The sequence below is a fragment of the Colobus angolensis genome, unplaced genomic scaffold (assembly GCF_000951035.1).
Source record: "Colobus angolensis palliatus isolate OR3802 unplaced genomic scaffold, Cang.pa_1.0 Scaffold256, whole genome shotgun sequence".
Taxonomy (NCBI): domain Eukaryota; kingdom Metazoa; phylum Chordata; class Mammalia; order Primates; family Cercopithecidae; genus Colobus; species Colobus angolensis.
The window spans coordinates 2,176,463-2,202,443 of record NW_012115777.1 but is presented as its reverse complement, the minus strand read 5'-3'; the positions used below and the strand labels follow the sequence as shown (position 1 = coordinate 2,202,443).

Below are 25,981 nucleotides of genomic sequence, written 5' to 3'. Positions count from 1 at the left end.
TATTTTGATACTTTTTTTTTTCTAACATACACATGATGCAGACACATTCATATTCTGACAGGCTCACCTGACCTCCTTTTTCTGCTTGTCAAATGCAGATAAATTACAAAGTAACTAATCTACTCTCTATAATCATGATATTAATAGTAACTGCTAACATTTATTCAGCATTCCCTATATCAAGCCGGCACAAAATTAAACACTTTACATGCATTTTCTCTCAACCATATTTTTTTTTCCTTGTGGTTTTGTTTGTTTGTTTTTTAAAGAGATAGGATATTGCTCTGTCACCCAGGCTGGAGTACAGTGGCACAATCACGACTCACTGCATCCTCCAATTCCTGTGTTCAGCTCTGTCACCCAGGCTGGAGTACAGTGGCACAGTTACGGCTCACTACATCCTCCAATTCCTAGGTTCAGCTCTGTCACCCAGGCTGGAGTACAGTGGCACAGTCACCACTCACTGTATCCTCCAATTCCTGGGTTCAAGCAATCCTCCCACATCAGCCTCCAGAATAGCTGGCACTACAGGTGCCTGCCTCCACACCCAGCTATTTTTTAAATTTCTTTTTGGAGACAAGGTCTCACTTTTGCCCAGGCTGGTCTTGAACTCTTGGCTTTATGCTGTCCTTCCACATAGGCCTCCCAAAGTGCTGGGATTACAGGCTTCAGCCGTCGTGCCTGGCCAGTTATATTTTTTAATGTTAATACATTTGTCAAATATAAGAAATTTCGTACCATTTACAGTTGTCAATTTCATTGAGCTAATAGAATCAGGCAGTCGGGTGTAGTTTTTTTGTCTTACTTTACCACTAAGTTAAAATCTTGAAGACACCTAATAAAATTGAGGTTCATAGGGAGATTACCTCTCAGAAGAAATATTCTATTTCTGATATTTTGCAAAGTGGCAAAGATCAAATATGACACTTTATGTGCTAGTATTTTGAGAAGTGTGATGATTTCTATGAATTTGTCATGACTGTATTATTTACTAGAAGAAAGATCTATGTATTGAAAATCATGTTTTCGTCTATATAATATTTAGGCATGCCAATGTTAGAATAACATGGTACTTAAAAGACGATGAGTAGGATTCTATCTACTTTTAAAATCCCATACCCTAAAAACATTAACATTTACAGTAAATGTACTGCTTGACTAAATATCAGCATTTGTTATTAATCTGGGAAAGAATGTCTTGGAAATAGTTTCAGTGTGATTAAACTAAATTTAAATGGTTTGTATCTGAAAGGTGACCGGCAAGAGTCAGTATCTTCTGGGCGGTATGACCTAACCAGTTTTACAGCTCATCAATTACTGCTGCTTGCTTTTTGCATAACACCCCAGAACGCTTATCATTTAAGGGAGAATAAAACAGTACACTGCAGTAATGTGTTGTGTGTTGGCTTTGCCTGTCACTCTTTGAAAGAAGTTTAAAATAAATGCTGCAGTTGCTTCTCTATTAGATTCACCGCATTAATGCTACACATAATGTCAACCTAAATATAAAGCTATAAAGTCAGTTGGATAAATAATAGCTAGGACACATTGTGGGTGGTGGAAATGAGCTTTTCTTACATTCCTCTGAAATTGCAAAATACACATATTTTAGGCATGTTTGCTTTTTGCTTTTCTGCTTCTATCACTGTAATATGATTGCATCTTTGTGTGAGTTTTGTTTTTCTTTTCTGTACGGTCTTCAGTCTTGAGTATTGATTCACTCTAAGTTTTACATGAACTAAAAAAGTAGTTTGAACATGTTATATAGCATCCTCCCAGAAAGTCAAAGCTTTAAATTAAGAGCTTGCACTAAGGAAAAAGATCTTCATATTTTTCTCAAATTTTGGAAAGCTCTTTACATATCACTGGCATCACATCTTTTCTACACTGCTCCTGATTGGACCTTTAATTCTGAAGTATCACTATTTCACAGTATAGAAGAAGACTTAAGAATATAATAATTATATAACTAACATTGGTACCTTAAATTGATCTAGGAACGAAGAGCTCTAGAAAGAAGAATATCTGAAATGGAAGAAGAGCTCAAAGTAAGTAAACTATGTTATTTATGAGAGATAGTGCTGTTTATGTATTAATTTTTAAAATACTATTAAAAATATGGTTTACATTAATTGTTCTCAAAGCTGATTACCCAGTTTGTGAACTGTCTATATCTGGTGCTTCTCTTTCTTCCTGAATCCAGGTTCTAGTGAGCGAGAAGAGAGTCTAAAACCTAAATCTTAACACCTGTGAAAAAAGGAGCAAAAATAAAATAAAAAATAAAACCCAAATTATTTTGATAATCAATTTGTGTCGCACTTTTGCTGTTCACATATAGAAAAAGTTAAAAAATAGGATATAGGATGTATTGTTTATTCATGTTTCTGTATACTTTTATGTTTCTTGGTGAGTAAGTAGTGGAGGGGGATACCATAAAATGTTTTCCTTTGAAAGTAAAGGACATTAGGGGAGTGAACAGTCAGAGCTGTATTTTATCAACCTCCATATTATCTGTAGAAATAATTATGTTTTGAATGTCTTCACAAGAAAAGTAGCATAGTTAATTGATTACCTCTTACCACATTGTCTTTCATAAAATATCTTTATCACATTATGAATTAGTGAACCAATGCATAGTATATTATACCCACAGAATTAGTAGTTCAATATTTAGATGTTTCAGTATTAAATTGTTTGGTTTATTATTAGACCATTATTATTCAATGGCTTTGAAGATTGAAGACAAATCTTTTGTATTTTGTTTGCTTATGTATTATTTAGTTTGAAATAGAATTTTAGGAATACATTGTTTACCTCTCTGAATCTTATTCTTTTAAGACATATTATTTTTAAAAAATTATTACCTGTGATATTCTTATTATACTCTTTACATTTTCTTATTTTTTATTCCTATTTCTTTATGTTCTGATTCCTACAGAACCTGCACCAAATAAAGCAAATTCAGTCTCTGAGAGAGTTAAATGAGCGACTGCTGACTGAGAATAGGGCCTTGACAAGAGTGGTAGCCAAGCGCTCAGGGTTCTATAGGCAACTGCAGTCTGTGAACCTATAATTTTTAGTTTCATCATTTCTTCTTGGTAGAGCCAGGCAGGTGTTTTTATATTAGTAGGCGTGTTTTGTAAGAGCTCACGTTTACAAATTAATGCCATTGTGTCTGGAGCATATCATGTAACTAATTATGCATGGCTTCTTAGAATGTTACAAATTGTCACTAATTATATATTGCAGTTGATGAACTACACTAAAATTAGGGATGATTTTGGAATTTAAGTTAAAGACTTATTTGTACTTTTGTAAAGCTTTTGCACATTTTTTAGCTGTACAGATATTTTAGGACTTAAAATATGTTATTTACAGTTCTTTACTAGAGAGAAAACATAAACAGTATATAACATTTTACATATAATTAATATATTTTGAAGCTGAAGATTAAGCATGCATTATCTGTTTTTCAAAATAATGTCATTTGAAGTCAGAACCACATTAGTTTATAGTCATTCAGTTTTCTATTATAAATATTCAAATGAATAAACTCAAGATTACTATATTTTATATCTAAAGATTCTGAACACAGATAAGAATGTATTAGTTCCACATAAAATTAAATCTTCCTAAAGATTTTGCTTAAGGTAGTTTTGCAAATAGAAGTTGTACTTTTATCTAGTTAGATAATCTAATACATTTTGAAAACTGAGGAAAGAGAACTATTTTGGAAAGTATGATTTAAAGACCAAAAATATGAGCTATTTCATTTCTTAGTGAAACTGGCAAAGAACATACAATTTTAATTGTCCTTAGTAGACTATTCAGTTAACTTGTAATATTTTTATCCCCTTCATCAGTTTGTCTGTAAAACAACAGAAAATTTAGATGCATTGTTTGAAGATATGAGGCTATTTGCTTCAAAATTGGTTATCTTTGTAATGGTTGGATCATAGATACAGACTTACTACTTTAGCTTCCACATGATATACTATTCTAATAATAGTAATTGCTTGTTACCATTTAATAAGCATCTGTTCGGGATTGGACATTGTATTAAGCATCTTAAACTGAGGTACGATAGGTGAATCCTTTAAGGAATTTTAATAATTTAGAACAAGTCTAACTTCTTCAATATCTTCCTAGGTAGTTTGACTTTCTTGTGGAACAATGTTACGTATTATGATTTTAGGTCTGACATACATAAAGCAAAAGTCTTTGGTTTGGGTGCTGACAGGAACCTCTTTTAAGAGCCTATCCTAACAAAAACGGGCTTCATTGTCTTGGCTGCTCGAATGTGGTGTGCTTGCGAGTCATAAAATCAAGTGATTTAGTAAATTTCAATGGAAAATTTGGAGAGAATAAACCTTCCATTCCAGCATTTATGAAACTAATTAGCTTTACAAATCCAGGTGTGTTTTTTTTTCTTCTTCTGATACATGTTTTAGATGCTAGAAATATATATAACTGACAAAGCTTGATCATGTGTTTTGTGGTGAAAATGTAACATTTATTAAGAAAAATGTTTTATCTATTTATTGAAGGTAAATCTTCAATTTTTCTCTTTACAGATGTTACCAGACCTAAAAGCAGACAACCAGAGGCTAAAGGATGAAAATGGGGCCTTGATCAGAGTTATAAGCAAACTTTCCAAATAAAAAAAGGAAAAAAAAAAGCAGCAAGTAATGGAATTGCACATATTAGTAACCCAGTGGACCATAATTGGCAGTCACTGGAAGCCTAGGAAGAATCCTTGGAGACTGTCATTTTCGGATATCCTGCCAAATGCCCTCTTAATCTAGAATTTTTATTTCATTTTGTTTAATTTTCTGGGGTGTTTTTGTTGTTGTTGGTTTTTTTTTTTTTTTTTTAATCAAGACCATTGTTTCATGTTAATGCAGCTGCTGAGAAGAATTTTTTTTAATGACTGAGAAAACTTGTTTACAGCTCCAGCATATAAGGAAAGTATTCAAGGCCAGATATGCCTCAGATATTTAACCAGTAAGCCTTAGTTGTACATAAATACTTTTGTGTCAACAAAAACCTTCAGCTCTCACAGAAGACAGTTACTCAACATTTTTTGATGTGCCACAGTTTCCAGTTTTTCGATATTTAAATTTTTTTGGCTTTTCATCTAAGTTTAGGTTTGTATTTTTTCCTTCTAAACTCTTCATGTGGCAGAGTCTTCTATGTTTTCACAGCTTTTTCATTTACAGATAAGAACACTTGCTCTTCTGTGATTACTGTCATGTATTAGGCTAATGCTGTGTTGTCTCCCACCTGGAACTGAATTGCTTGGTGGAACATGCTTTCACTGTTTGTGCAATATGCATTTATTTCTTACATGAATGCTTTAAAGTCATTTGAGATTAGATCTTTTAATTCCCATTTTCTGCTTCATTGGTCACTTTTTTGTTTTTATTGTAGTATAAGATGTTAGATTCTGTAATCTTCACATTCATTTTAGCAGGTACTGAGTGATGCTGTATATACAAATAAGTGTATTGTTTTGATTTTTAGACCACCACATGGCATGCTTGACTATTTCTTACTTCAAATGTCTGCTAATGCAGAGTAGGCTACTCCATGATAGTGTTGAAAAACAAAATTTGCTGACAATGTGATATAAAGACTTTAAAAGTTACATATTATGTGGAGCCCTATCTTTACAAAAGTTTCCTACTGTAAAGTGCTTTTGTTTTCAGTTTTCATTTGATAGTACTCAACCATAATTAAAGTTGCGTAAGATAATTGCTTTACATTTCACATACCTATATTTATCTGAGTGCTGTCTAAAACTGTTGTGCTAGCCAAAGTAATGCTATGAAATCATTTGCAGAATTAACCCGTGAGTTAATGTTAAATGCACTGTTATTGCCATGTGAAGAGGCATCGACTTTGATACCACCATCATGTTCAGACCATTTTATACATTTCAGTGGCCTTTTTTTTAAGGAAAAAAAAAGCGCAAAACCAAGTACATAGTGAAGATGGCTTTTATTTGGACAAATAGCTTTTATATTTTCATTAAACCATGCAAAAAATACTACATCTTTCTGGCACATAACTGTCTCCTTAACCACTGAACAGTTCAGCCATTTGAATAAATTGTACATTGTAAAGCTTATAGTAGCTGATTGTATTATTGATTGTATTGTATACTATATTAAATGTGAATTTGTACCCCTTCATTTTAAAAGGTCATTGTGTTCTACTGCCTATTTTAGATTACTTTGGGGTTGGGGAAGGTGTTTTGGTAAGCAGGATTTTAAGTCCTCTCTCTCTTGATTGGTTTTATGAAGATATAAGGTTATGCTCTTACTACCAAGCTCAGGATTCTTGATTTTAAAGGTACAAGGATAGTTGTGGGAGTTTTATTTTTGGTTATATTTGAACTGTATGAATGGTGGGTCTGAATATTGAGAATTTCCATGGTCTTATGTGGAGGTAAAATATACAGATAACTGATCAGTTTGAGTGACCGCAACATGTTCTGGTTGCACAACAGTTAGGCATGCTATGGTTTATATTTGTGAAGTTTGGATGCCTGTGAAGAATGATTAAATACATGTTTCTAATATTTTAGTGTTTTGTATTTAGGTTATTTATTCTTTGTATCTAAAACTGAACAGCTACTGTGCTATATTGATTTTATTGGTAGTATTGAGCAGACCTTGTTTCTGCATGAAACTAGTTGCAAAACCCACTATTTTGGAAATAAAAATGTATTTTGACATATACAAATAAAATGAATAAAACTATTTTAAATGTGTGAACTTTTAATGAAGACATTTTAAATTTTGTTCTGAGATATTTAAATTCTGCATGGGTATTTTTTCACTGGTTGCTTTACTTGGATACCAATTTGAATAATTTCTGAAATTGTAATATTGTGATAATTTGCACAGCATTGTACATGCACATCTGTAAATGCAATCTTAATTGCCATATTTATGCAATCTGTGTACCAATTTGGACAAATGTTTATATATTTTACATAAAGCTGTCTGTATGCAGAATCTGAGAACTAGTTTTTTTATGATAATAAGTGGGTAAAAATAATAGTGAGTTTCAGGGTAGTTGCTTTGTAGCAGATTTCACTTCCATAAACATTCTGTTTTTTTAAAAAATAAACCTGTGCTTTTTCTTATCTGCAAACATAGGTTTAGTGATACATATAAAAGTAATATTCCATTGAAACATACAATTTACTTTAATATTAGATCATTTTCCAGTTTAGATTTGTCCAAAGTTCGACCTGCTAACCCATCTATAACTAAGAGGCACTTTTAGCCAGGTGTGGTTGGGAAGCCCAGGCGGGAGGATTACCTGAGGACAGGAGTTCGAGACCACCCTGGCCAACAGGGCGAAACTCCGTTTCTACTAAAAATAAAAAATTAGCCGGGTATGATGGCACGCACCTGTAATCCCAACTACTCAGGAGGCTGAGACAGGAGAATTGCTTGAACCAGGCAATTCACTGAGGTTGCAGTGAGCCGAGATCACGCCACTGCACTTTAGCCTGGTCAACAGAGTGAGACTCCATCTCCAAGAAAAAAAAAAAAAAAGAGGCACTTTTGATTTTGGAACTTTGATAGAGGACTGGTAGTAAGCCTAAATTAATATTGACTAAATTAGTACAACAAGGATTGAATTCTATTATTTCTATTTCCAATACTTTACCTATTCATGCTTAGAATGGTAGGTTTTACTGTTATGTGTCCTACAAGAGTATTTGTATAAAAGAGTAAGGTAGATATTTTCTAATCCATTAGGCTAACTTTATTCTTTTGCTTAAAAGTATATTACTACTTAGTCCTCCTTGGTTAAACTGAGACAGTCATGACTTCCAATCCCAACACATTTCCCATAGGACATAATAAATAGCTTTGTAGATTATTCTTCACTTTGACATTATAAGCAGAATACACAGCAAACTCCACTAAAAATTATTAACTATTCATTAGCTCTGTCTTGCTAATGATAACTTTTGTTTGCAAAGATGAAAGCTGGCTGATGCAGTCTTTGATGTTCCTTGTTTATGCTGTATGTGCATGGTCTCTATCTGAATATGATGTGCAGCAGGGATAATGTACATATGAGAACTCTCCAAAAAGCATTGGGTTTAGAGTGAAATATTATTTTCATATTTTATTCATCTCTTTATAACTAAATCCATTTCTTGACTTTGATTTTGGAAAGGTTCTCTGGCGTTAATTGCCATACAAATGAGTGCTCTTTCTCTTAGGTAAGTGATGTGGAGAGTATTATATTACTGTTCCTTGCCTATAAAATAACCAGATTACAGAAGTACTAAATTTAAAATAAAAATACAGGAGTCAGAAGTGTGAGATTTATTTCTATAATAAGGTAACATAAATAATGGATTCTACCTTATTACTGTAACTTCAAAGTTTTATTATTAAAAGTTGTCTAAAGGTTATTAGAAGATCTTTTGAGCCAAGCTATCCCAACACGCCCCTCCTTAAATTCCAGTAAATGTCTGGGTCTCATAAACCAACTGCATTTTTATTTTTAAAAAGCTGAAGGAAAAGGGGAAAAGTTTGAAGAAATGAAGGGTATTAGTAGATTCTGTCCTCAACAATACATAACTAATAGAACACGTACTTGGTGGTTGTAGGTCTGGAAGAGTGATAGTGGAAAAGAAGAGATTTGCTTTCTCCCCTCTTTCTCACTCTCAGTTTTTCTTACAGGTCTGTTTCAATAGCGTATCTCATTTGATCCTTAAAGTGCTCCATTTTACAGGTGAGAAAGCTGAGGTTTACGGCTTCTTTATTGGTTCAGCATCCAAAGCCTGGTACAACACAAAACTCTTAACCAAAACTGTGGTGGTGATTTTTCCAACTCTGAATCCAGGACTTTTTTTCATATACCAGTTAGTTGCATAGTTTAATTGCATGTAACTGCATAAGTTTCTTGAGTCTATATACTTAGGCTTAAAATATTTGAGTATCTTTGAGGATGGCATTTCTTGGCTGTTTTTTCTTTTTTGAAACGGAATCTGGCTCTGTCCCCAGGCTGGAGTGCAGTGGCGCGATCTCAGCTCACTGCAAGCTCCGCCTCCTGGGTTCACGCCATTCTCCTGCCTCAGCCTCCCGAGTAGCTGGGACTACAGGCACCCGCCACCACGCCCGGCTAATTTTTTGTGCTTTTAGTAAAGACGGGTTTTCACCGTGTTAGCCAGGATCGTTTCGATCTCCTGACCTTGTGATCCACCTGCCTCGGCCTCCCAAAGTGCTGGGATTACAGGCGTGAGCCACCTCGCCTGGCTTCTTGATTTTTTTTTTTCCTCCTCATTCTCTAATCTCACATCCTCACCCCCACACCTGCTAAATTTTTCCTTTCGTAGGGCTTCTTTCTTAATACCACTTTGCCCTATAATTTGTTTTTGTTTTTGTTTTAGATAGAGGAATGCAGTAATGCTTAAGCAGTTAGTTGATTCTCTGGTGCACATTCTAATGATGGCCAGTAGTCCATTATAAGTTTATAAAAGATTTAACATACTTGCATGAAAAGTTTCCTTTGCATTCTTCAAAAATAGATTTTTTAAAAATTAATGCTCAGAACTTAATTCCCTTTTTTATTCCCTAGTAAGATAAGCAATGTTATTAGTGCTACAGTTTTAACAGACTTTTCTCCCAATGAAAAATGTGTGGAATACCAAATATGTAAAACATAAAAATTGTATGTATATAAACTCGTAGATAAGAACTTCCCCACCCCCAAAAAAAGTAGCCAAAATGGGCCTCTATAAGACAGTTTTATGACAGCAGCTTGACTCCTTCACTTGTTACTGCACAATTCTTAGGTTGTGACCACAGCATTGCTGAGCATATGCATCTGACCTAAACTTTTATAATATATACTGTACACATGCTCTAGTAGTATACTAGTTTATGTGAGTGAGTGTGCTATTACTTTCCTCAACAGTGAAAAATAAATACAGGTACGGAGTAGGAGAAGCCCCACACAAAGATAACCTCGCAGTACAAGTTAGTGTTAGTACTCAATATTGTCCAAATTTTGCCTATATCTAAACATTATTTTTACAGTTTCTAAAAATCAAAGCATTTTAGCAAAATTTGAATTTAAATTTGGTGAAATCCATCAAATACCTTTGCAGACCCTACGGGGACACTGATCTGTAAACCTTTGACATGGGCCTTTGGATTCAATCACATCTAGATAATCAATCTCAGCTTCATTTGATAAAAGTCAATTACATATATCCAAAGCATCTTGTTTTAAAAGATAATGTTATTGTTTCTTTTTAAAATACCTTAAAGCAAAATTTTGAAATAATTTATATGGTTACCATAAACACCTAATTTTTTACTCAGTCCAGTAAGGGAGAAAGGTTTAAGAAGTGGATTTCAGAAGACTTCCTTGTATCATTGGAAAGAACAAAGTAAACCTCTAACTATGCCGCCACATCTGTCCTAAAGGACTCCAGGAACACTGACCTGCTACTCATGTGAGTCTGCTTTGTTTATGAACCCTAGTTGCTCTTATCAAAGAAGGAAAGATAGGGAAAAGTGGCGGGGGTGTTTATAGGTGTCATATACAAAATGTATTTGCCATAGAAAGGTGGTGTGGGCTAGAAAATGTTTTAATCAATACTTGATAATAGCTAATAATTGTTAAGAAAATAATTATAATTTTATTTGTTGGAATGTCAGGATTATCACTAATTGTGGATGCTTAAAGTTTACATAATGCTTCTCAAAATATCCTGAGGTCATGTGGGCCATTTGTCAGCCTTCAGGTCAGAGACTAACCTTGTTACATAATGCTCTTCTGTGTAAGAATGTTATAATCTGTGATTTCTTCTTTTGTCTGAAGCTTTAGCCCTGCCTATTTCATTCTTTCTTTTGGCTTTACTGTCCCTCTAGTGTCTAATATTTGCTGTACTGAGACTAGTAGCAGAAAAACCAGAGGGGGAAAGGACCTAAATTTTAGTATTTTCTGTGAACAAACACCTACACTTACCTTGTATTTGTGGTTTTTTAAAAAAGTGGTTTCCTTTATTTTACTATGAGCTCCTGGAAATATCAGAATATCATTCATCTTTGTTCTCAGCACTTAGCACAGTGCCTGGCACGTAGTAGGTGTTTATTAAATATTTTGGAGGAAAGAGTAAATCTGAATAGTTGTGGTACGTGTTGTGGAAGAAAAAAATCTAGGCTAGCATCTAGATTTTTAAGAAAGCTTTTTAAAGCTATTAAATATAAACATTCAGATTCTTGCATACTTTGTCTCCTCATTCACAAGCTCCTGTTAGCACTTAAATGCCAAGCACTGCTATAGGTGATGGTCATACATCCAAAAGAAAAACAGGCAAAAATAAAATCCCTGCCTTGTGGAGACTACATTCAAATAGTGGAAAGATTGAAAATAATCCATTACATGTTACTTTACAAGATAGTAGATAACTAGGGAAAAACTAGGGCTGGGCACGGTAGCTCATGCCTGTAATCCCAGCACTTTGGGAGGCCGAGGCAGGCAGATCACAAGATCAAGAGATCGAGACTAGCCTGGCCAACATGGTGAAGCCCCATCTCTACTAAAAATACACAAATTAGCTGGGCGTGATAGTACGTGGCTGTAGTCCCAGCTACTGGAGAGGCTGAGGCAGGAGAATCGCTTGAGCCTGGGAGGCAGAGGTTACAGTGAGCCTAGATCATGCAAAGACTAGGCCAGGATAAGAATTCAGGAGCAAAGGGAGAATTAATTAGAGAAAGCCTCACTGAGCATGTAGTATGTGAGCCAAAACTGCAAGAAAGGTTGGGCAAAAATTATGCTGACGTCTGGGAGACCAGCATTTCCATGCAGAGGAACAAAAGCAAAGGCCTTGAGGTGCAGATGTTCTCATATGTTGGAGAAACAATAAGGTTAATTTGGTTATATTGGAGTGAGCAAGAAGTAGAGTAATAGGAGAGAAGGTCAGAGAGGCAACAGGAGAGCTAAATTCAGGACTTCATTTAGATATTTATTGACCATATTGCTAGACTTGCTCCCTCAAAAACGTTATCTATATATCCTTTTCCCAAGAAGAATTTGTAACTTCTTAATAAAACCCACAAATACTGTATAACTATAAATATTTTTGATAAAATAATTATATAAGTAGTGAATAAGGAGGATAATTATACTAGAAAACTAAGCTAAATCACCTAGAGGAAACATTCATTTAAATATAAAACATTTTCAAAGTCTCCAAGCAACCAAGCTAGGAACAGGAAAATTGATCATTATAAATGTCATTGTTATATTAAAAAATCATATCAGTTCATTGGGCAAAATAAACATTTTTAGAGCAGTTCTCAGAAAATGATTTTTCTCATGGATTTTACTATTGGTCTGTACACTTAACGTACATTGTCCTCATTTGTCTCTTCATTGTCTCAGCTAGAATACTGAGGTGCGCTTGCATAAATGTTGTGCTGTCGTTCCAACAGAGATCATAGTAATATCATCCCAGTGTGTAATATTCACCATCTTTCTTGTCCTAGGAGTGTTTAGCTTAATTATTCCTCTACAACAGTGATTTTCAACTTGAATCACCTGGCAAGCTTGTTCAGACACAATTTTGGTTGCTCCTGTTTCTAAGTCAGTATTGAGTGTCTGGAGTGGGTCCTATGAATTTGCATTTCCATCAAGTTCTCTGATGATGTTGACATTGTTGGTCCAGAAACTGTATTTAGAAACTTACACTATCAATTATCTTTTTTCTGAATGGAAATAGGGTTCATTAGTAAAATCACTTGTGAGAACTTAAAATGTAGGTATACTATGTTAGTAGTTAAAAGAGAGATCATATAGATATTAAACCTTGGGTAACACGAGTAATACTTAAAAAATAAAAGATCATGTGTTCAATCATACTACATATTCCCTGGCAGAGGAAAAATACACCTCCAGACAAATCTAATCTAGTTTATCGGGAAATCAAATTGGAAAAAGATTTTCTCATATGAGACAAGCAGCTGGATGACAGTTCCTTACATTTGATCAGGAAAAGAGTAGCCAATCTCCTACATCTCTTCTCTCTTCCCTTGCTAGAGAGAGGGAGAGAAAGCCAAAAATTCCAAGTAGGGAAGCAAATGTCCTACAATCTAGATCTCTTGCAAGCTTAAATTCTTAGGAAAGCCAACACAACTGCTGCTTATCTTTGAGGCCCAAGCTTTCTGGATTCTATAAAGTGCATCATTACCATGGTAGAGCATGATGTAGGTAGGGACTCTACTACTTCTAAAATATGCATCCATTTGCTGCATGACTTATGCAGCTAGATATGCCAGGACTGCCAGTTACTTGAGTACTTGGATTAAAGGAAAATATACTTAACCACTTTCTATTATTAATATATGAATCTATCAGTAATTCTCAAAATGTCATCTTGGGACCAATAGTATTAGCATCATCTGGGAATTTGTTAGAAATACAAATTATCAGACCACATCCCAAACCTACAGAATCAGAAACTGAGGATGAAGCACAACTGTTTTTTGGTTTTTTGTTTGTTTGTTTTTGAGACGGAGTCTTCCTCTACCAGGCTGAAGTAGTGTGCAGTGATGTGAACATGGCTCACTGCAGCCTTGGCCTCTTGGGCTCAAGGGATCCTCCACCCTCCTCCGCCCAGGTCTCAACCTCCCGAGTAGCTGGGACTACCAGGCGTACATCATCACACCCAGCTAATTTTTTATTTTTTGTAGAGACAGGGTATCCCTATGTTACCTAGACTGGTCTCGAACTCCTGGGCTCAAGCAGTCCTCTTGTCTCAGCCTCCCAAAGTGCTGGGATTACAGGCACAAGCCTCTATACCAGACCCCAACAGTCTTCTTCAGCAACTTTGCCAAGGGATTATGATGCAAGCTAAAGTTTGAGAACTACTGGCCTATAGGTTTCAAACCTAGATCACCTGGGCTGAAGTAGAACTACGAGTTGAAAAAAAAAAAAAAAAGAATTCTCAAGGCTTTTAGTGAGAAGTGAAAAGAATTATCAGTGGGGTGAGAAATCTCTAGCTATATTGGAATGTACTGCTGATACCCCTCCACCATCTGAAAAATGCTAGGGAAGACCTTAATCTCAGAAACTGGATTGGAGAAGTTCCTCATCAGATGAATTCATTTTAAGTTGAGCAGATTCACTTCAAAAATCTTCTTTAGGGAATCCCCACAGAAGGAACTGAGCAAGAGATTTTTGTTTAGGGGGAAATAAAGTTATACTATTAAAATGAGCAGTATATTATTCAGTGCTTGTCAAGTTACAAGTGAAGAAACTCAAATTGCCTAGAAGGTTAGGGTTGGGAGGATAGATAAAATACATTGGCTCAAGTTACTGGGAAGTTCAGAGGTCTAGCTGTCCTTAGACAAGACAGAATCCATTGGGTGTCACCTCTCTCCTTTTCTGTGCATTGACTGACCCTCATCTGTCCTACTAAAATGGAGAAAATTTATGACTATGAATGAGTAGCAACCACAAAGGAAGGAAGTAATTTCTTACCCCAACACCTAATATATGAAATCCCAGGAAATGAGCCTTTTTCATCCCTTGAACTAATCTGTTCTTCCATGGAGATGGAGTACTGATTGATCAGTCCTCGGTCTCTATTTACCACTCTGGGCAAGGGTGAAGTAAAGTTTTATGGTTAGCAGCATTGCCGGAAGATATAAAGGATGTACAGTCCCCCCAAAAAAGAAGAGGGCTATAACCAGAAGAAGGACAAAAAGCAAGCAAAAAATCAATGACAGGAGTATCACCTAAGAGGAACCTGATCACTGAAGTTTAAACCTTGAAATGTCACCACTTGTTTAGAATTGACTTGTAAATTTAATCAGAATCCATTGAAAATTTATGAGTTATTCAAATATTGAGTGCTACTATGTGTCAGGTGCTATTCTAGGTGCAAGGGATAAAGCAGTGAACAAAATTGACAAAAATCCACCATAATGAAGCTTATATGCTATTGGATGTAGGCAGAAAAACAAAATAATTACAGGGAGAATTACAAGTCCTTGGAGAAAAAGAAGGGATAGGAAAAAGCCTGAGGAATGTTGGGGAGGAGCATATTAGGGAAGAGGATTTTGGTTTTAAATAGGTTAAGGAAAGCATCACTGATGTGACTGAAGGAAATGATAGTGTGATCCATCAAGATTTCTGGGAAAAAGCATTCCAAGTATGTCTATTTGGAACAGCACACCCAAAGGCATGGGGCAGAAGCATTTTTAAGAAATAGCAAGAAAGCCAGTGTGGCTGAAGCCAAGTAAACAAGGACAAGTGTATGAGAGATGAGGCCAGAGGAATATTTGGAGGCAAGATTATGTATGGTCTTATAAACCATTGTAAGTACTTGAAGTTTTTAATCTGAGACTGGAAGCCATTTGAAGGATTTAAGAGAATAATACAATCTGACTTAGGTTTTTAAGGAATCTCCCTTAGACTACTTAGGAGACTATTACTGTAATCCGTATGGGAGATAATAGTGTCTTGGCCCAGGGAGATAACAGTGAAGGTGCTGAGAAGTGGTAGGATTCTAAATCTATTTTGAAGGCAGAGCCCACACGATTGGATTTGAAGTAGGAGAGGAGTTCACGATTATAGCCCTAGTAACTAGAAGGATGGAATTGCAATTAACTTAGAAGACAGTAGAACAAGTTTGTGGTAGAAAGTATGAAGTTATGTTTTGGACATGTTAAGTCTGAGATGCTTATCAGTGTGCATATTTGTTAACCATCCAAGTCAAGATGTTGAGTTCAGAAGTGAGAAGCCAGAGATAGAAATCTGGGAGTCTGAGCATATGCATGACAGGGAAATTTATGAGTCTGAATGAGAGTAAAGGGCTGGGCATGGTGGTTCAATCCTGTAATCCCAGCACTTTGGGAGGCCAAGGTGGGTGGATCATGGGGTCAAGAGATCAAGACCATCCTGGCCAACATGGTGAAACCCTATCTCTACTAAAAATACAAAAATTAGCTGGGCATGGTGGTGCGCACCTGTAGTCCCAGCTACTCAGGAGGCTGAGGCAGGAGAATCTCTTGAACCTGGGAGGCGGAGGTTGCAGTGAGCCAAGATCATGCCACTGCACTCCAGCCTGGTAACAAAGTGAGACCCCATCTCAAAAAAAAAAAAAGTAAAGGTCCCAGGATTGGGGCCTAGGTTGTCTAGTGTTAAGAGATCAGGAAGATAGGAACCCAACAAAAAATAATGAAGGTTGGCCAATGAAATAGGAATAAAATAAGGAGACTGATGCTCTAGAGAGTGAAGAAAATGTTTCTAGGAAGCAATGACTGCTGTTACCAGATAAGGACTGGTATAAGAACTGTCAACTGGATATAGCAATATAAGCAGTTTACAGTGGTGGTGGTGAAATCCTGTTTAGATGAGAATGAGAGGGAAATAATTGAGTTTAATATAGATAATTTTTTCCAATGTTTTGCAGCAGGGCCTTGCAGGACCAGGATCCTAAAAAAAGAGGAGCACGAAAAAAGTGAACCACACATTCAGCACCACTTTTCCCCAAAGACAATTTATAACTAGTGGCCAAGAGACTGAAAAGCTGAGCAGCTATATTATCACTCACACAGGGTAGGGGATTCAAAACAGTTCATGGCCTGCCAAAGGGGAGGAACTGCATTAAATACCAGCTTTTTTTTTTTTTGAGTGGGGATCCTTGAAGGGCTGTTCCCTAAAAGAAAAGCATAAACCCAAAATAAGTAAGCCATCGCAGTCTGAAATTGCTCAATCCTGAACAAGATTAAGATGATCTGTTCTTACCCTAACTTACTGCCAGATGTTAAAGTCCATCATTTTGGAAGAAGATAATATCATCCAGAGCCTAGAATTATTATCAATTGATACACAGTGTCCAGCATTCAATCAAAAAATTACAAGGCATTCCAGGAGATAAAACCAACTGACTGTAAAAACAGAAAGGAAAAAGGATAATTAAAACAGGCCCATAGAAATTTATAATTTTTAAGTTATCTCTATTAAAGCTTAATCAGGGAAGCAGAATCAGTGTGAGTATTATGAAATAAGGAATTTATAGCAACAAGATTTGACACAGTTGTGGAAGAAACTGAAGAAGTAAGGAACTGAAAGGGTGAGTTGGTAGGTAAGAGAAAAATCATGAACCAGCCCTTAGGAAGTGCAGGTATAGTTGGCCAAATTGGAGGTTGTCAGGGAAATTGAGAAGCCAGGTATATCCAGTTGCTGAAGTGGGCCTTCAAAAGAAAGCTGGATAAGTTGTTTAAAGATATTGTCACTTCATTTGGTAGTGAGTCTTGGGTCATAATTGGTCAACAGGTTCTGCAGTTAGAAATAAAAGTTGGACATGGAGCAGGGAAGAACAAGGACAGACTGGAACCCACCAGCACCTCTGCAGCTGTATCTCACTACTTCTCACCACAAAGACCATCAGAGTACATTAGCTACTACTTCACTCTACCTTCCAAATCTCATGTGTATTTTGATTTTGACCAACTAATCCAGAACTAAACAAGTAATGAGATTCTTTGAAATGTAGTTGCAGCTTGTCCAAGTTGACAGTACAACTGTTTCATCAGAAACAAACTTTAAAATAGCTGTTTTAAAATAGCTGTTTCATATTCACAGAAAACTAAAGGTTCAGATGGTTTCTATATTGAATTCTACCCAAAAGTAAGGAAGAAATAAAACATTTTACATGCAAACTCTTCAAAAAATGAAGGGGGAGGCAGAATTTCCCAGTTCATTTTGTAAGGTCAGCATTAGCCTGATACCAAGACCTAATGGAGACATTACAAGAAAATTACAAACCAATATCCCTCAATAACATGAAGGCAAAAGTCTTCAACACTATTAACCAATATATAAAAAGAACAAATCATCATAATTAAATGTGGTTTATACTAGAATTGAGAGGCTAGTTTAACATTTGATAATCAATATAATTCATATTAACATAGTAAAGGAAATAAAATATAAGCATTTCAGTAAACCCAGAAAAAGCATTTAACAAGATATAATAATACGCATTCATAATGTAAAACTCTCAGCAAACAAAAAATATAAAAAAACTTTCTCAATCTGTTAATGGTCATCCATTAAAAACCTACACCCAACATAATGGTGAAATATTAAATGCTTTCTTCCTAAGATCAGGAACAAGTAATGGATGGTCGCCTCTTAGTCCCTTACTCATTCCATTCAGCATGGTATTGGCAGTCCTAGCTAGTGTATTAAGAAAAAACAAAAAATAAATATCTGAAAGGAAAAAGTATAACTGTATTTTCAGATGACATATCGTTTGCACAAAAAATCCTGAGGAATGTACAAAACAACTACTAGAACTAAGAATGAATTTGTCAAGGTCTCAGGATACAAGGTCAACTTCAAAAATCAATTGCATTTCTATACACTAACAAAAATGGAAAATTACATGATTTAGGAACAACATTCTTGCTTAGAAATGAAGAATTTGAGTTTATATGAGTGAGCTAAGTACCAAAAATAGCCAAGAAAATTTTGTAGACTAAGGATAAAGTGAAGTTTCACCCTAAAAACTATCAAGACATTATAAAATCACAGTATTTTAAACAATGTTGAATTCAATAATAGAAAAATAAACAATACATAAAAAACACAGAACTCCAAAATAGACTCAAACTTACGAGAACTTAATAAGTAGCAGATATAACATCATAAATGATTAGAGAAAGAATGGTTGGAACAGTTGGTTATCTAAATAAAATAACAAATTGGATCTCTATCTCACCACACACACATATAAATTTCAGGCAAATTATAAGCCCAAATAAAAACAAAACCTTAACATTTTTAATAGAATGTGGGAGGCTATCTTTTTGATCTAAAGGTAAGGTAAAAAAAAAAAAATTAAGTAAAACACAAAGACAGCCGTAAAGGAAAATACTAACATAGTTTATTACATTCAACTTTAAAATTTTTCTGCATAAAAACCATACACAAAAATGAAACAAGTCACACAATAGGAGAAGATATTTGAAATACATAGTACTGATTAGTTCTAACATCAGTCCTAAAATATGTACTATAAATATGCTTAATATTGGCTGAGCATGGTGCCTCATGCTGTAATCCCAGCACTTTGGGAGGCCAAGACGGGAGGATCACCTAAGGTCATGAGTTCATGACCAGCTTGGCCAACATGATGAAACATGATCTCTACTAAAAATACAAAAATTAGCTGGGCAAGGTGGCACATGCCTGTAATTCCAGCTACTTGGGAGGCTGAGACAGGAGAATTGCTTGACCCCGGAGGCGGAGGTTACAGTGAGCCGAGATCACGCCACTGCACTCCAGGCTCGGTGACAAGAATGAAACTCCATCTCAACAACAACAAAAAACAGAACAGAGCCCTTAGAAATAATGCCACACACCTACAACCATCTAATCTTTGACAAACCTGACAAAAACAAGAAATGGGGAAAGGATTCCCTATTTAATAAATGCTGCTGGGAAAACTGGCTAGCCATATGTAGAAAGCTGAAATTGGATCCCTTCCTTACACCTTATACAAAAATTAATTCAAGATGGAATAAAGACTTAAATGTTAGACCTAAAACCATAAAAACCCTAGAAGAAAACCTAGGCAATACCATTCAGGACATAGGCATGGGCAAGGACTTCATGTCTAAAACACCAAAAAAGGACTTCATGTCTAAAACACCAAAAGCAACGGCAGCAAAAGCCAAAATCGACAAATGGGATCTAATTAAACTAAAGAGCTTCTGCACAGCAAAACAAACTACCATCAGAGTGAACAGGCAACCTGCAGAATGGGAGAAAATTTTTACAATTTACCCATCTGACAACGGGCTAATATCCAGAATCTACAAAGAACTTAAACAAATTTACAAGAAAAAATCAAACGGCCCCATCAAAAACTGGGTGAAGGATATGAACAGATACTTCTCAAAAGAAGACATTTATGCAGCCAACAGACACATGAAAAAATGCCCATCATCACTGGTCATCAGAGAAATGCAAATCAAAACCACAATGAGATACCATCTCACACCAGTTTGAATGGCAATCATTAAAAAGTCAGGAAACAACAGGTGCTGGAGAGGATGTGGAGAAATAGGATCACTTTTACACTGTTGATGGAACTGTAAACTAGTTCAACCATTTTGGAAGACAGTGTGGCGATTCCTCAAGGATCTAGAACTAGAAATACCGTTTGACCCAGCCATCCCATTACTAGGTATATACCCAAAGGATTATAAATCATGTTCCTATGAAGACACATGTGCACATACGTTTATTGCGGCACTATTGACAATAGCAAAGACTTGGAATCAACCCACATGTCCATCAGTGACAGACTGGATTAAGAAAATGTGGCACATATACACCATGGAATGCTATACAGCCATAAAAAAAGGATGAGTTCGTGTCCTTTGTAGGGACATGGATGAAGCTGGAAACCATCATTCTCAGCAAACTATCACAAGGACAGAAAACCAAACACTGCATGTTCTCACTCATAGGTGGGAATTGAACAATGAGAACACTTGGACACAGGGTGGGGAGCATCACACACCGGGGCCTGTAGTGGGGAGAGGAGAGAGGGAAGGGATAGCATTAGGAGATATACCTAATGTAAATGACAAGGTAATGGGTGCAGCAAACCAACATGGCACATGTATACATATGTAACAAACCTGCATGTTGTGCACATGTACCCTAGAACTTAAAGTATAATTTTAAAAAAATGGAATTTTCACAAAGGACATAACTGTGAGGTTGTGAAGCAACTGGAACTTTCATATATTCTTAATATGCATATAAACTGCCCCCACTTCTTTGGAAAGGAATCTGGTTTGTTGTTGTTGTTGTTGTCGTTGTTGTTGTTTTCTGAGATGACATCTTGCTCTGTTGCCCAGGCTGGAATGCAGTGGCAGGATCTTGGCTCACTGCAACCTCTGCCTCCTGGGTTCAAGCGATTCTCCTGCCTCAGCCTCCCAAGTAGCTGGGATCACATGTGCCTGCCACCATGCCTGGCTAATTTTTTGTATGTTTTTAGTAGAGATGGGGTTTCACCATGTTGGCTAGGCTGGTCTCGAACTCCTGATCTCAGGTGATCTACCCACCTGGGCCTCCCAAAGTGCTGGGATTACAGGCGTGAGTCCAAAATGATATCATATTTTACTTATAGAAACATATGTAGCAAAAATATAAAAGAACTTGCAGGAGAATTATAAAACAAAGGATAGTGATTGATTGCTTCTGAAGAATGAAAAAGAGGTATCCAGAAAGCTTCAATTATATTATGTCCATTTCTTCAGGTTAGTGATGTATGTTCAAGTTTTATATTATACTCTATTTTTTGTATGCCTGAAGTAGTTATAGTAAATTAATTGATGGTGCAAAATAGTGATTTTTAAACTTATTTTTCTTTTCAGAGCCCTTTTTAAATTAAAACTTATGCAGAATCCTAAGAACTGAAAGACACAAGTAAATGTTCTACTAGAAGAGAGAATAGTGGGCCAGAGCTAGGGTCAGCCTGGCAATCTCTATTCTCCAACCCCATGCAGAATAGCCCATGAAAGGTTTTCTAGAGTTCTAGAAATCTAGAGTTCTAAATCCTTGAGTTCCCAGCAGCACATTTGAAAATCACTATTCTAGAAGGATATCTATTTGTAAAATATTGTTAATAACAATAATATTTAATGTTATTTTGATAATATATTAAAATTTAATTTTAATAATTAGAATTTTTAAATTTTAAGTTTAAAAGCAGATTATAATGCTGTGGGAAACCATTTATATGTAATAGGTGTAACATGTGTCTGCTTATGTAGTAAAAGTTCTGTAACAAGGATATAGTCCAAAGCTAACAGTGGTATAGTTGGATGGTGGAATTGCAGGTAATTTTACTCTTTTTATTTAACTATCTATTATTTTTTATTTTGCTATAGTGAATAAGTTTGATTTAATAAGAGAAAAACATTATTAAATTGTTAAAAGAATTAGAAATAGGGTCTCTTTTAGAGCTACAGCTGTAGAGTGCTGTCTTAAACATAGGCTATTTTAAGTTCAGTTCTCTAAACTGAAAATTATGTTACATTTTGTATTTAAAAATTAACTTAGCAAGAATATCTAAGAAATTTTTGAAAAATAACAATAACAAGGATGGATGAAATGTCCCTCATCATTATTTACAATAAACTACAATTCATGTAACTGGTACATGCATAGATTGACAGATTAATGAAACAGAATAAAAAGTTGAGAAATGAATCCAAATACATATGAGAATTTAGAGTATGATAAATATGACATTTCAATTCCTTAGGAATGCTTATAGCTTATGCCTAAGATCTAGAAAGCTGGAAAGAATTTTTAATTTTGCTAACAACAAGAAAAAATAATATACAAAATCATAATTTGCCGTGAACCACCCCCCCTCAAGAACTGAGGTAAGGCACCAAAATAGCCTGATATTCTAAGGAAAAATAGGCACCTTCAACAGCAGAGAAGATGAAAGCACTGACTTACCTGTGGCAGAGCATAAGAGGAAGGCAAGCTCACCACACAAGCAGGTAAGAAGCTAAAATACTGAACAAATTGCTAAAGCCTGAGTTTGTTCTAGCATGAAGTCATAGAACCTTTGAGAGCCCTAGACCCAAAGATGGTTTGCATCCTTTTGCTGGTTTGTTTTCACCAACTTCACTGGATACAGATGAGAAAGACGAGTCAGGGTGGGATTTCATAGGAAGCCGCCTTTTGTAGTATAGGCCTGGAGAGGAGAATGGCCAGTTCTGTGGTAAACACACAAATCTCCACCCAGACCCTCTTCCCCTAAGAAACAAAATACTTAGGTTGTTAGAGTAAGAGCAGTAAACTTATCTCCCCCAGAGCACAGGTGACATACCATTGCATCTGGGAGAAATACCAAGAAGAAAACCCTCCAACTTTGGAGGAGGGGAAAGAAGCTATTATGGATCTAGTCCATGAGAGGTTTCCTGCCTCTGGGTGAGGGATACAATCATTGAGAAAACTCCACTCCTAGATCCAGAGATATAGGGTCTGGCTAAGTCTGAGACTGGAGCAGGACCATAGAAAGTTCTCCTGCCCTCTCTCTCCCCATCCTACCCTCTAGCAAGTGCCAAATAACAAGCACCAAGTAACAAGCAACTGAAGTCTACTTTTGTGGAAGAGGCAAAAACATGGAGAACTCTGAGGCACACATTTATAGAGAAGGTATAAAGTTAAGGAAGAAGCAGGACATTGAGGAAAAAGTCTCTGGGAACCAAATCCCACCCTAAGCACAAGGTAAATCTAGTGCAATTTAAAACTGGTGGTACATGGAACATAAACATAGCAACAGCAAACAATAAACCCAGCTCAATTCCTGACTATACTGACTCAACCCTCTACAAGTCAACAGGAGAAATGCCATTTCCAGTAATAAATAGTATTTACTATTATTTAATCTCAATTTCTACTCTGTGCAGCAAGAAATTTAAAAGTACAAGATACAAAAAAGCCAAAAAAAATAGTTTAAACCCATTTTCAAGAGACAAAGCAATCAATAGAACCAGATTTGGAGATGACTTTGATGTTGGAACTATCAGATAGGACATTTTAAATAATTATGATTAAATTGTTAACCTTTAATGGAAAAGATGGGGAACATGCGTGGACAGATAAAGAAAATCAACAGAGAGATAGAAGGTAAAAGATAGTCAAATGGTAGAATTTAAAATCATGGTAACATACATAAAAAGTGACTTATACAGACACATCCATACATTTGACACAATCAAGGAAAGAAACAGTGAAGTTAAAGATAGGTCAATGAAATGATCAAAAAGAAAAGTAACAAAAGCAAAAGAAAACAAATAACATTCAAGAGCTGTTGAACAATATCATATGGTCTATTGTATGTGTAATTTTAATCCTAGAAAGAGACAATTGTTGAGAATTTTTCAAAAATGATTAAACACAGTTCCAAAAAGCTCAGAAAAATACCAAGAAGAATTTAAAAACAAAAAACTAGATTCACCATGTTCAAACTACTGGAAACCAAAGATAAAGATAAAATCTTGTAGATAATCAGTGGAGAAAAAAAAAAAAGACATTACCTACAGAAAAAGATGATAATAATAATAGCAGACTCCTCTTCAGAAACTATGCAAGCCAAAAAACAGTGGGATGGCATCTTTAAAGAAAAAAGAGCTGTTGGCTCTGAATAATATACACAGCAAAGTATCTTTTTTTTTTTTTTTTTTTTTGAGACACAGTCCTGCCCTGTCACCCAGGCTGGAATGCAGTGGCATAATCTCAGCTCACTGCAACCTCCACCTCCCAGGTTCAAGTGATTCTCCTGCCTCAGCCTCCTGAGTAGCTGGGATTACATGCACCCACGACCACACCTGGCTAATTTTTGTATTTTTAGTAGAGATGGGGTTTCACCATGTTGGCCAGGCTGGTCTCAAACTCCTGACCTCAGGTGATCCACCCACCTCGGCGTCCCAAAGTGCTAGGATTACAGGCATGAGCCACTGTGGCCAGTCAGGAAAGTATTTTTGAAAAATGAATGACAAATGTTTTTTAAGAGAAAAATGGGAAACTCAATAGCAGCAGATTTATGCTACGAAAAAATGTTAAAGGAAGTTAGGCAGAAGGAATAGGATATCAAACTAATTTAGAACTACACAAAGAAGAGAAGCTTTGTGGAAATGGTTAAGATATAGGTAAATATAAAGGACTTTTTTCATATTTAATAGCTCTTAAAATAAATGGCTAAATAAAAAATAGGAACAACACATTGACAGTATAACATATTTAAATGTAACTGTATAACAACAATAGCACAGAAGACTGAAGGGAAGAATTGAAAGCATGTCATTGTTAGACTATGCCTATATTGGTTATAACGTGCTTTAATGGGTGCTCAATTCTGAGTATAGGTTAGGATAAGTACACAGATTTCATTTTCACCTAGAATAAGCCTATTCACACATATAAGGAACTGAAAACTCCAGCAAGATATTCATTATTTTTCTTTCTTTTTTTTTTTGAGATGGGGTCTCACTCTGTCGCCCAGACTAGAGTGCAGTGATGCAATCTCGGCTCACTGCAACCTCTGCCTCCCGGGTTCAAGTGATTCTCCTGTCTCAGCCTCCTGCGTAGCTGGGCCTACAGGCACATACCACCACACCTGGCTAATTTTTTTGTATTTTTAGTAGAGATAGGGTTTCACCATGTTGCTCAGGCTGGTCTTGAACTCCTGACCTCAGGTGATCCACCCATCTCAGCTTCCCAAAGTGCTGGGATTACAGGCGCAAGCCACTGCTCCTGGCCAGATATTCATTATTTTTCTATGAATGACAGGATATTCTCTCTCTCTCTCTCTTTTTTTTTAAATAGAAAGCCAGAAGTTGTCTAGAGGCATATCAGTAGCTCTCATCTTGAGTGTACAATCAGACTGCAGCTCAAAGTTCTCAACCTGAGCAGATCTTAAAGTGACCCTCCTCCTGTATTAGAAGGGAGGGAGAATACTGTTTAGCTGTATACTGAAGTTCTTCCAGGTGGTTTCTATAAAAAGCCTACTTAGTGATATCCCACCTCACTTGCATAATCAAGCAGTAGTGAAAACATTTCAAAATTTCCTTCTGCAACATGATTTTCACAAAGATTCAATTCCCTTGAAAGTCTAAGAATTTTGTCAATTGAAATGAAAACCTTTTTACAAGGTCTTGTAGAGATTTGGTCAACTGTTTCATGCGATAAAAGGTGTCTGCTAAGCAGATTCATTTCTGCAGCTGTTCTGCATTTCAAAGCACTGAGCAAACTCTGGCACTTTATTTTCTTGACAGTACTCCTGTGGCCCGGTGCAGTGGCTCATGTCTGTAATCCCAGTACTTTGGGAGGCTGAGTCAGGCAGATCACTTTGAGCTCAGGAGTTCAAGACCTACCTGAGCAA

At 36.0% G+C, this 25,981-nt stretch overlaps 2 protein-coding genes across 6 annotated transcripts in view; both read left to right on the top strand.

Annotated features, from left to right (window-relative positions):
* PPP1R12A (protein phosphatase 1, regulatory subunit 12A) overlaps nucleotides 1-7,022 on the top strand; it is a 170,749-nt gene extending 163,727 nt beyond the window's left edge. For all 5 annotated transcript variants that reach the window (XM_011946959.1, XM_011946957.1, XM_011946955.1 and 2 more), the window contains 2 exons: nucleotides 1,998-2,048; nucleotides 4,575-7,022. In XM_011946959.1, the coding sequence (XP_011802349.1) occupies nucleotides 1,998-2,048; nucleotides 4,575-4,661 (138 nt within the window). In that variant the 3' untranslated portion in view covers nucleotides 4,662-7,022. The remainder of the gene's footprint in view (nucleotides 1-1,997; nucleotides 2,049-4,574) is intronic.
* The window catches only part of PAWR (PRKC, apoptosis, WT1, regulator), a 176,731-nt gene continuing 152,896 nt past the window's right edge, over nucleotides 2,147-25,981 (top strand). Inside the window, exons 1-2 of the mRNA XM_011946961.1 lie at nucleotides 2,147-2,249; nucleotides 9,453-9,454. The gene's annotated coding sequence lies outside the window, so the exon portion shown is untranslated. The remainder of the gene's footprint in view (nucleotides 2,250-9,452; nucleotides 9,455-25,981) is intronic.